This window comes from Clytia hemisphaerica, unplaced genomic scaffold (genome assembly GCF_902728285.1).
Source record: "Clytia hemisphaerica strain Z4C2 unplaced genomic scaffold, Clytia hemisphaerica genome assembly, whole genome shotgun sequence".
NCBI classification, from domain to species: Eukaryota; Metazoa; Cnidaria; class Hydrozoa; order Leptothecata; family Clytiidae; genus Clytia; species Clytia hemisphaerica.
In genome coordinates, this window is record NW_027104563.1 from 2,301 (window position 1) to 14,100 (window position 11,800).

General features: G+C 34.1%; 1 protein-coding gene across 3 annotated transcripts; it reads left to right on the forward strand.

Annotated features, from left to right (window-relative positions):
• Positions 1–326: 326 nt before the first annotated feature.
• Positions 327–6,193, forward strand: LOC136823349 (uncharacterized). Of its 3 annotated transcripts, none has more exons than XR_010849009.1 (7): positions 327–1,215; positions 1,394–1,728; positions 2,202–2,342; positions 2,614–3,183; positions 3,367–3,489; positions 3,756–3,974; positions 5,289–6,193. XR_010849009.1 is itself a non-coding variant. In XM_067079526.1 (7 exons), the coding sequence occupies exons 4-7, from the start codon at positions 3,088–3,090 to the stop codon at positions 5,298–5,300; spliced, it is 450 nt and encodes a 149-aa protein (XP_066935627.1). In that variant the 5' UTR covers positions 327–1,215; positions 1,394–1,728; positions 2,202–2,342; positions 2,614–3,087; the 3' UTR covers positions 5,301–6,192. The 3 variants fall into 3 exon arrangements, 1 of the variants encoding a protein (XP_066935627.1); XM_067079526.1 differs by having other exon boundaries at positions 5,289–6,192; XR_010849010.1 differs by lacking the exon at positions 327–1,215 and having other exon boundaries at positions 1,255–1,728.
• The last annotated feature ends 5,607 nt before the right edge of the window (positions 6,194–11,800 follow it).

The following is an 11,800-nucleotide window of genomic DNA, read 5'->3' on the forward strand; positions in this document are numbered from 1 at the left end:
TGCTGGCTTTGTGCACAGTGTATTCCATGAATTTCTTTTAGGTCAAATTTTCCCATGGTTCCCCTTCTTTAATTTGTGCATATATCCTGTTGTCTGAACGTTTCATTTTTTAATCAAATTTCTTTTTAATAATTTTCAAAACAGTTTCAATCAAAGGTTTTCCTGGGAGACTCCTAGAATGCTACTTCATTGACGCTCCAATAGCATCTCTTTGTTTGAAAAGATTTGATTTGAACCAGCTATCTTGGAAGTATCAATTCTAAGAAACCATTTAAGTTTGAGGGTGTTATTTTCATTTGTACAACATACTCAAGATATGCCAAAAAGTTAGGAGGATAATGCTCAATACTGTTTTTTATGTACAACGCTCTAATAGTATCCCTTTGTTTAAAACAAGGCTAGCTTCAAACCAACATCTAGTTGAGTGACAATCTATAATATCATATATTATTTAATTTCTTAGATGGAATGTGCTATATGCTCAGACAAGATTGATGACAAGGATAAAAAATTTAAGTTAATACCTGACAAAATAAGAAAAATTAATCCTTATGTAGAGATACAAAAACTGGCGGTAGAAATTGAAGTGAAATCAGACCACATATGTAGTAAGTGTTATTGGGATTAGGGATCTATAAGCAATTCGCGAAAAAAATGGAGAGGGATGTAAACAAACTGAAAAATGTTAACATCAAATGGAGAACTGGACTTGAAACCACAGTTGAAGTTGTAGCAGAACGTAAATTTGAAGAAATCAAAATCACACAAGGTAACTTTACAAGAAAGACCTTACCACCTCAACTAAAAAAGCTTGGCAAATCGTTGCTGTACAGTAGATTGAGGGAAGTGTCCAAAGCAGCATTCGACACACCGGTATTGCAAATTTCCCTGAAAGAGAACTTTTGTAAAATCCTACAGAAAGGAAGTGAAGGGTTGTGCAACAAGAAAGACCCATCCATCCTTAGAAAAACTTCAAAAGATGACATTAAATCCTTTAATCTAGTTAAGTTATACGAGAAATTATCAGTGCGTGCACCATTTTTGGTAAAAGTTTTGAGTTTGATTTGCTTCAATGGATACCAAGCTAGACATGATCAGGATTTGCATATACTTGCAGTTTGTGTAGCAGCTGCAACACTATTAAAGAACAGGAATCAATAAATGAATGCAATGCAAGTAATGGTGAATAGTATTGTCCAACATTCCAGTTTAACAGTAAGTTACTGATTTTCCCGTAATTATATACATACTCTTTGTCTTCATGAAATGTATTTTCAAAATTCACAGAATGAAATTTGGCAGTTTATAAGTATTCAAAAAATTAAACATCATTTTAGCCTCTCCACAGTAATTCACAAGTTACTTTGTAATAATTTTCAAACATTTTCTTCAGGGTTGTGTTAACCGTTTGAAATTTTTGAAACTAACAACGTCTTTAAAGACATACTATAGAAAGATGAATGAGTTTGGAAAAAGACTTTGACGCTGATGTGAAAAGGAGGGTCGAAATTGAATTTGGTTGAACGACATGGTTATGTACCAAAGAAGAAGGTGAAAGTGGACAAAACAATCCGTATGGTCAAAGAACCGGTCACCACCAAGTTAGATGAAGATGTACCAATGGAAGTTGTACAAGAGGAACCAGTAGAACATCAGTATATTGGGAAATTCAAAATTTTAGAGGATAAAGATGAGACAGCACTTGTATCCAAGAGTGTATTGAAGGAGGTTAGGAATGCCCATACTTTATAACAGAAATGATTGAAGTAAATGGATCAGGAAAGGGAATCTACTTTTCTTTGCTCACCAAACCAGTATAATGTCTTCTAGAATTACCTTAAGGGAAGAAATTTAGGCGGAAAAAGAATTAAATTTATAGGTCATTTGCCAAAATGAATTTGCACGAATTTTTTTCATTTAAGTCTTCTTCCCGATTTTTCAAATTAAATATTCACCAGAAATAGGTCTTTCGGCAAAATTAATTCCTGCTAAATTTAGAAATTTTATTAAAAATATATTGCCAAGATAAATTACACCAAATTACACCGAAAATTGACACATTGCCAAAATTTCTTTTCTTAAAGTACATCATGGAACCAGAGGCTGATCTTACGTCGCTTACAGCTAATCAGATGTTGGGTCTATTGAAGACATTTAAATGATGGATATCATAATAGTAATAAAAGGTTTTTGTTTTTAAGTTGAAACTTCACAACACGTCAGTAATTGAGCCTGAAGAGGAAATGGATGAAAATGAAGAGACTGATGGGAGAAAGGTAGTCATTGACAATTTCGACTTCACAACAAACGTCAATGATGAAACAGAAACTCATAAAAACCAGGTATATCTATATCTACAGATATGTAGTATATTTTTCTATTCCTAAGGACTTTCTGCATCACATATCTAATTTAGAGAGATTTTTTCTAAATTCTACACCTTATTAAAATAACAATGTAGGCAATTTTAGGAAATCTTCCCAAAATATTTTTTCTTCGTTCCTTTACATATTATATTTTTCAAGAATTATTACAATCATTTGACTCAAAATATTTCATAACACTTTTCTACTGCAAAAAATTGTGATTTTTAAATAAATTTAAATTCTGAAGGATTTTCACTGGGTTTCACGGATGGCCACAGAAAATCGAATGGGTTTTCCAGAACTGTCAACTGAAAACGATCGATCTGTAAAGACATTGGAAAATGGCTGTCTATTACCGCAAATCTCAGACCACGTCAACCAACGAAAAGATTATGTTGCACTGGTTGCTCGTGTCATTGTGAAACACTTGAAATGCTTGGAATTTTTGAAAGATGCTGTTGTGAATCACATTAAACACAAATTCTCACAATTGACAACAAAAACCAACAGAAACAGTCTGTTTTACATTAAATTTCTATCAGTCAATTGAAACGTGATATTTTTTAAGTTTAACGAAAGGATACCTTTGTTATCTTTGGCAACATTTAACATTAAAATTATCCTTGTTTTTCAAACAATAAAAATCATAATTATTACAAACTTTAAATGTCTTTCAAAAATTTAATTTAGACTTTTCTTGGTATGATTTATCAAAACGAAGATGAAAGAGTGTCTCAAACGTATCCAAGAAAACCAACCAAAATATGAAGATGATGGTGAAATGGTGTATGGCGATCAAGGAATAGTTGGATATCAGGTAAGCTTTTAGCAATTGAAAAAAAAAACAGCAATTTCGTGAAATTTAACCAGAACAATTGTGAAATTAAGTACCCCTTATTAAGTACACATGAGAATTTATTATATTACCCACGAAATTTTAGAGAGTTAAGGTATATGTAGAAAGTCTTTTTATTTGTCTTATTTATTTCTTACTTTGTAGCTCACAGTTGAACGTGCTGCAAATGGCCTTGATCAATTAAGAAATGGTTTCACTGCAGAGCAAAGATGTGATGGTCTTCACGTGGAAGTTGTCGATTTTCACACCTCAATGAAGCTATTACAGGTCTCATTTTCTCTCTGTATTGCTTTAGTTTACATACCTTCTCTCTTTACCTATAATTGTGCTTCCCTTTCAATTTATATTTCAAAGATGTTTTGTTTTTTAAATTAAAAATGTAACGTGAGCTTACTTGCTATTGCAGTTGGGTTCCCTTTCATCTTGTTCTGTACTTGGGATTGACAGGTAAAATTAATGAACCATCAATTACTTTGTCATGTTATCTCATTGAAATCTGGGAAAAATCGTATAATGATTATGTTCTCTTTTAGCTTACTATGGACAGGTTTTACCAATCAAAATCGTCGACAGATAAGTGTACGTTATACTCTGATAAAGTCTTGATCAATCGAAAGAACTTGAAGAGTGACGTCAGCAAAAACTATAACCATTGTAAGAAGTTTGTCCAACTTGAGCTTGAGGCAAGGATAGTTGCTGCAGCATGCCAAGAATTTGAAGTAGAATTCTCAACCAATGCGTTAGACCATGAGGTAAACAAAATTGTATGTCTCATTCTAGAATGGATATTATACCTGTGTTTTAAACTTGGAATTAGAAACTCTTAATTTGATATTTTCAATATTTTTTAAGAGCTATTTTTTTTAGAGTCTTCAGGGTGTGATACCTCACCCTCTTGGATTTTGCTGAAATTTAGACCAAATGATCTATCACACAAGAAAATAAGTTTTGAAGATACAGCGTCTCAAAGGTTACTAAGCGATATTGACACCTAAAAATTATGAACTCTGGTGGGAAGCAGATTTTGAAAGCCAATAAATTTTAATTCAAGTACATTAGAAAGCTGATTTACAGTGGATTTCAAGAACTTTTTGTAGGGAATCAGAAAAAATCAAATTGAGTCTCCAAAATTTTCCCCGAAAATCTCTAGCACCTCCTGTAGAGGGCTTCAAACTTTGCGTAATCTAGGTTTGGAAGCACTTTTAGCTGGCTGCTGATGGTCCTTGGGACTTTTTTGAAGTAAACTTTTGACCTGGAGTGGTTTAATGGTGGGTTTTGGCCATCTTTGCATAACCGTCAAAAATGGCCGAAAAGATTGCTATTTTGGTAGGCCTGGAGCAAAATTCAAGATGGCGTTTCTTTTTAAGGCAACACCAAACTTTTTTGAAACTTTCAGCAAGGCTTCCTTAGTAGGTCTAGTTTATAGCCTCAAAAAATCTCAGTGGGCTTTTGAAGTCTCGTAAAGATTGAAAATTTGCTTAACTTCGTTGTTTTCTCCCTCTTAAAATGCTAAATCAGGCCCACTTAAGGGCTCTAACAGGATAATTTTTGTCAAAATATTGGTTGATCTTCTCTAGCCAACTAATCATTGGCATTAGGCGAACAACTGAAAAAGATTTCAGGTCATTTCCATCAACAGATGACATTTTATGACTGTTTCTTTATTTTTAAGTACATAAGCAGGTTACTTCAATTAAATGGGTTAACAGTACTTAATTCCTATTCAAAAACTTTTTAGACTCATTCAGAAATCCTACTTTGACAATAATTTGCACTTTACCGCAAAATTTCTAAATCCAAGAGAGACTGTCCAATATTTTTTGTTAATGATGAGGGACTACTAATAGTTGTTATCGACCTAAACTGGTTAAAAAGGATTAACTATCATACATTCAGGATTGCTGTTATTTTGCTGTTTGGAAGTTCTGCTATATGTTACTTAAAAAACCCAGCTTTTCCAATTCATCTCAACATTTTGTTAGGCGAATATAAATTAAATTTTTGCCAACATTTTTATCATTCAGCATTAAATTTTGCAAAAGGATGAAATCAATAATTCTTTTTAGATACAAGGATGACGGTGTACTGCGCAGAAAGCATGAACTTACCCATAATGGTTTTGTTTACGAAGAGCCATCTAGAGCCATCAAGCCAGGTCAAGTATGAGTCAAATGATGATGATGATGATGATATGTGTAACTATCAAACTTCTTTTATGCAGTTAGCCATGGTCATCTACAACTTTCATGACGCGATATCTGAGGGAGATGGGGACAGAATTCTGCGTCAATGGAAATTCATGCTTCTGTTTTATAAAGCAGATGACCCACACAGCTCGAAATACTGCGTTGAGGCATTCTACTTACTGATCCAATATTACGCTCTCCTGGCCCCACAAACTGCTGAACGCCTGATTTGGAATCGCTTTTCCAAGTCGGTTCATGGACCAGGAGAAAATATCCCATTGGATATGGCTCTGGAACACTTCAATAAAATCCTCAAAAACGGCATACGAAACATGGGGCCAAACAATTCAAGCCAAAAGGCAGTAGATAGGTTTTGCAAAGCCCTTGTAATTGCCTTGAATATTAACAAAGCGATTCTTGAGAACTTTGACTAAACTTGTAAATGTTGGCCACCATCGCGAAATCAAGGCAACAGATGAACTTTTACATCAGAAAGCCTTGACAGTCTCCAGTGAGCCAAGGCAATACAATTTCTTCAAGGCTCTTAGCCCGAGTTTGCTGGACCAATTCAACTTCCATAAATTGTATGAGTGGATTGACAACAACAAAAAAACATCATTACTCTTAGAGCCGCAAGATAGACTCATTCTTTTCATTTATTCTCTGAAATGAAAACAACGTTAATATTATTATTTCTTAGAAGCAGTGGTACACGTTTTTATTAAGAAACTAGTTTTATCAAGCAACCTTAATGTTTCTTAAGAAATCAACCTTTTGAGTCTTAAATGTTTCTAAACTTTTTGACATAATCAGCCTCATGGAAGGCTGAATTGGAAGGTTCTTAAACGAAACCGAATTAGAAAATGTTTATTTTCTCATTCTCAGCCTCAGCATGTTTCTTAGATTTTAGGCATTCTGAGCCTCGTGTGTCTTAAAAGTGTGTTTCTTAAAAAAACAAACGTGTATTATCATGTTAGCAGATCGAAATCCAAACTCTAAAATATATTAAATAGGAGTTTATTTTCAAAATTAGTTTCATGGAAAAACCAACCATTGGATACCTTATATTTAGTGTCACATTTGTGAGAGAAACATTTTTAGTATTTTTGATATTAATATAATGATAATAATAATAATGTTTTTTATATAGAGTTTTAAATACTTTTTGGACCTACCTCCGGGTACCCCGGTGGAGGTTCTATAAATTAACCCATGTCCGTTCGTCTGTTCGTCTGTTCGTCCGTCCGTCCGTCTGTTACCAGCTTTTCTCAGGATTGGCTCATTAGTTTTTTCTGATTTTTTGCACAATGATGCAAAATCGCAATGCCCAGAACGTGACGGAGCCTGATTTTTGAGAAAACATTTATTTGGGCAAATTTGGGCCAAAAACTACCTAAAAATAGGGTTTTTTGGACTTTGTGCAAAATCCTGTCATTACTTTTTTCTGATTTTTTGTACAAAGATGGAGGGCAAGATTCTCTAAAGAATGGCTGAAGTGGTTTTTCCCGGAAAATTCTTATTCGCCTTAAAAAACGGATTTTCGTATTTTTGGGGAAATTCCCTTTAACCAAATAAGAAAATATAGCTTTTCTCAAAGTTAACTCATTATTTTTTTGTGATTTTTTGCACAACGATGCAAAATGGCAATGCCTAGAATGTGTCGGAGCCCGATTTTCGAAAAAAAATATATTTCGGCAAATTTGGGCCAAAAACTGCCTAAAAATAGGGTTTTTTGGACTTTGTGCAAAATCCTGTCATTACTTTTTTCTGATTTTTTGTACAAAGATGGAGGGCAAGATTCTCTAAAGAATGGCTGAAGTGGTTTTTCCTGGAAAATTCTTATTCGCCTTAAAAGATGGATTTTCGTATTTTGGGGAAATTCCCTTTAACCAAATAAGAAAATATAGCTTTTCTCAATGTTGAATCATAATTTTTTTCTGATTTTTTGCACAATGATGCAAAATGGCAATGCCCAAAATGTGAAGGAGCCAGATTTTTAAGGAAAATTTTTTTTGGGCAAATTTGGGCCAAAAACAGCTTAAAAGGTTTTTTGGGCCTGAATGGTTTAAGTGATTTTCGTATTTGGGGAAATTCCTTTTTACCATTTTACATTATTCAACACACAAGCTTTATTTTTCCATTCTGAATTTTTGTACAATTATTGTCACTTTTTTCTTATTTTCATCTGATGTTAATCATTAGGTAGGTCCATTCAGCATGTTGCTTGTTATGTTTTTATTATATTTGTCATCACCAAACGTGACCTTCATAGGTTTTACTTGTTGTTAGTATGTTATATTTCATTTGTAAAAACGAGTTCAAAAAATAAAACATGAGAATGTCAGTTTTAAAATACAAAATATTTTGTCCAAATCTACTTTTGACACCTTACCTGATGTAGAAATTATTCAAAAAATATGAAAATTATTCTTTTTCCCATTGAAAAAAATTGTCAACATTTAAATACCTCCAAAAAACCTAGTATTATTTGAATTCTTAAGTGAAACTCCCCTGAACACAATTTAGTTTTCTTAAAAATGGGACATATAGACTAATTTAAATGCAATCTAAATAATACAGTACTACAATACAAGTATCTAAAAATCTCGAGATATTGAGCTTCAAAAAGCGCAAAAACTGGACAAAATAGCTGTTTCTGGCTGAAAAACACGGTTTTCAAGGGTTAATATCTCGAGTTGGGTACAGATATCACCTATACTTGCAAGATATCTCTAATCTTAATTTTTTGAGAGCTTTCCAAAAATATACAACAGGTCTCCGTTTTCTCGAGCTAAAATTTTCATTAATTTTTAACCCTATGATTTTTGCCTGAGACCGTCTATTTGTCCGAAAATCACACCAAAGTGTCCGAAAAAAAATTGGAAACATCGTAATTTCGATTCCCCTACCCCTTAGCTTTCCAAAATGTATAACAAGTGCTTCTAACAAAACATTCGAGCGATTCCAAAAAATCGAACAAAATTCCCCTTACTATCACGGCATTTCACAAAAAACGCAAAACTCTCTGCCGCGCCTGGTTTGAGAAATCTCAAACCAGAAAAGACAATGACAACAGACCCTCTACGGGAATGAATTTTGAAATTAGCCGTAGAATCGGGTTTGTGTACAGACAAATTATTGAACGTATGATATAACATTTGTATTAGTATTTAAAAAAACATATATCATTATTAAAAAGAAAAGAAAAGAAAAAAACAAAACAAAAAAAAAAACAAAAAAAACGCCCTTATCGTTCAGCAGTAAGACAACCTCACTTAGTGAGGGAAACCTGGGTTCAAATCCCAGTAGGGGTACTTCGGTGCTTTAGTACTGTATTTCAGTATCATTATCACTTAATTCTTTATACTCTTGGTCTACCTTTCGGCGATTAGGTTGTAAGAATCCAGTATTACAATTACATCGACGGAGATTTTATGAAATAAAATTAGAGAATTACATAAAGGCTGAATTGTAATTCCAATTTTATGAATAAAATCGGAGGAGATGTAATATTGTCCACCCTCTCGCCCGATCAATTGTTGCAACTATTTTACGAATTGTTTTATTTTCTTTTTTCTTCAGGGTGATCTGTCGACACGGAAGACTTTTTCACCGCAAGTGCATTGTTGAAACTGTGAAAGACAAACAACATCACATTAATTTACTTTTTGTCAATTCTTTCCTTTTTTCGCAAACCTAGTGTTAAGGGTAAATATAACAAAGGAATACTGAAATCGTACCATTTCAAAAACCTCTGAAACAAAAAAATTCAGGTGGCGTTTCCCTTCCATTGAAATTAACTTAATTTTTGCAGTCCAAAGGAGGATAATTGCGTTTATTTTGCAGTTGAAACCTTAAAAGCATTCCGAGCTACATAATATTTTAGATGTTCATTAAAGTCGTTAGACTAGGTTCCAGTCATTCTCGCGGTTAGGTCGGAAGTAACCAATATTACATCTCCTCCGATTTTATTCATAAAATCAAAATTACAAATCAGGCGCTTCGCGCCTTTATGTAATTCGCTAGTTTGATGAATGGAAAATATTTGAAGAGTGGCTATTTTCATATCGATATTTATAAAAGTTTTCAGAAATATTTAGGCTTCTCATGGACCTGATGGGACGAAAAAATATTTTTAATTACCTTTTGGTCTTACTTCAGCTCCTTTCCTCTTCACAAAAGTAGTCAGAGCTATGTCTGTTACAATAGACTGAGGCCAAAAAGCCTTTGTCCCAGCTTTTTTTCTTTTTGCCTTTACCATTCATTTTGCTACCTGATTTTGTAGGAGAACCTTCAGCTCCCCTTAATCTCTCATGAATGTCTCTCGGATCTGTCACGATTGCTGAGAGTACCCCATCATACCCCATCTATATCAGAGTAAATTTCAGAATCAAAACAGAATAACTTTTTTCTGAGTTTATCTTCCTAGAATGATGGTGTGTTAATATTGTTCAAGAGAGACGTACGGAAGTATCCTCTAGGACACGGAACATTTCGAGATGTATACAGTGCTACATCTGGGTTGTCAAGGTATGAAAAACTCAATCTCATCTCTCAAAGGGAAAACACATTGGAGAACCACAATAAAAATGCTGTTTGAATGACGAAGTTACGAGATAACTTTTGTTCTCATATTTGAACGATTTAATTTCAGGCTTAAACTTCAAATACGTGAATGTTTTCTATGCTGTCCTCGTCAACGATGAAGGCAATGAGCACGCCACTATTGAAGAACAAGTCGATGGTGACTTTACAAAATACCTAAATAACGAAGGTATTTGCAAAGAGAAGGTGGGTGATTTCGAATGTGAGGCACAATGTCTCGCCCACTTCTCTTTTAAGAAGACAAAGCTCCAATTGCTTATAACGGACGTTCAAGGATTCAGACTAAAACTTACCGATCCTGAAATCGCTACATCTTCTTTTTTGGATGGTGATTTGACATTAATTTGCAAAAAGCAATAAAGCCCTTTGCTCTTACACACAATTGTAACTCATATTGTCAACAAGTTGGCTTGAAATCCATCAATAAAGTTACTCATGCTGAATATAATGACAGTATTGAAGGCGGTGATGAAGAGCAATGATATCTTCTCCGTAACAATATTTTTCACGTTGATATTCTGTTTTTTTCTGTTATTGTTGTTTTTTGTTTCAATTCATTTTGTTGAGATTCAGTTTTGAAATTTCTATCGAAACCCATTACGTGACGATTGAAAGAGGCCCCCCCAGTCGACCCTCAATTCACGTATTCACGCAAGATTTTTTGCTCATTCACGTATTCACGCGCGAGAAAAACCATTTTCACGTTCACGCGCTGATTTTGCTTTTAATTCTTTTGTTAAACGATTGTGACCTTATTGGGCTAAATTTGACCTTTTTATGGCCAACATAAAGTTTTCTGCAGTTTTTTGACCTTATTCTCGACAACGTCGACCTTTTGAGACCTCTTACAATTATTGGAGCTTTCATAGGGCAATGTTTAGGGTCTGTCTACCACGTCTATCACGCCAAAGTTACAAATAACTACCTCTCTGGCGTACGGTGGTATAAACCCTGCCTGAATTTGCTTTTTAAGAGAGGTAAGTGCAAAGTTAAGGGTCAGCTTTAAGGTTTCCCCCCGAATTTTCTTTTATTTTATTTTGAGAATAAATTTAAATCGAGGTTTGGCCCAAATTCATGGTCTGGAAAGTCGCGAGCTTCAAAGAGGTGGTACAACCAGAGGACACAAATTCCAAAGTTTGAATCCCTGTCTCATGAAAGAAAAACTGTGGAAAGAAAAAAGCGAGCGAAGCGAGCGCAAAAATTTTTTGACGACTTTCACTCTTTCATTGCTGAGAAAACGGCCTTAACACACTATTGTTACCCTAATGCCTTGTTTGGTCAAAAAATTCATTCAGAATCTTTGATTATTTTCAACACTGACCATTTACTGGTACAAATCTGGTACGGCGAGTGACGTACCTGCCTTACACGGTGCGGCGTCACAAGAGTTTTTTTTCTGAATGTTCGATGATGCAATCATATAGAATTTTTTAGAACTATCTACCTACTTTTGTAAATTATCGAAGAATCAAATACCCTTCACTGTCTCCAAGTTCATGCGGTATCATTTTGTGTACTGCATTTAGTAACAATATAAGCGATTACAGAAAGACGACCATCATTAGCGCCGACGAAGAAAACTTTCTCATGTAGACTTTTTTGTTTTCGCTCAAAACACTTTTGCTGAATGCAATATTTGCATCCCAAAATGCGCCCTTAGAAAAATAAGGAAAAAATATTTGTTTCGGTTTCAATTTTTGATTATTTTGAATAACTTTACAATGGCAATAGGTCAATATGATATCAAGGATTATGCGAGCGAAGCGAGCAAGAAAATTTTACATATT

Excerpts from the sequence above, each read along its gene's own strand:
- LOC136823349 (XM_067079526.1), top strand. The coding sequence starts at position 3,088 with ATGAAAGAGTGTCTCAAACGTATCCAAGAAAACCAACCAAAATATGAA. Across the intron at positions 3,184-3,366 it reads AAGGAATAGTTGGATATCAG|CTCACAGTTGAACGTGCTGC; the intron begins GTAAGCTTTTAG and ends CTTACTTTGTAG. Across the intron at positions 3,490-3,755 it reads CCTCAATGAAGCTATTACAG|CTTACTATGGACAGGTTTTA; the intron begins GTCTCATTTTCT and ends GTTCTCTTTTAG.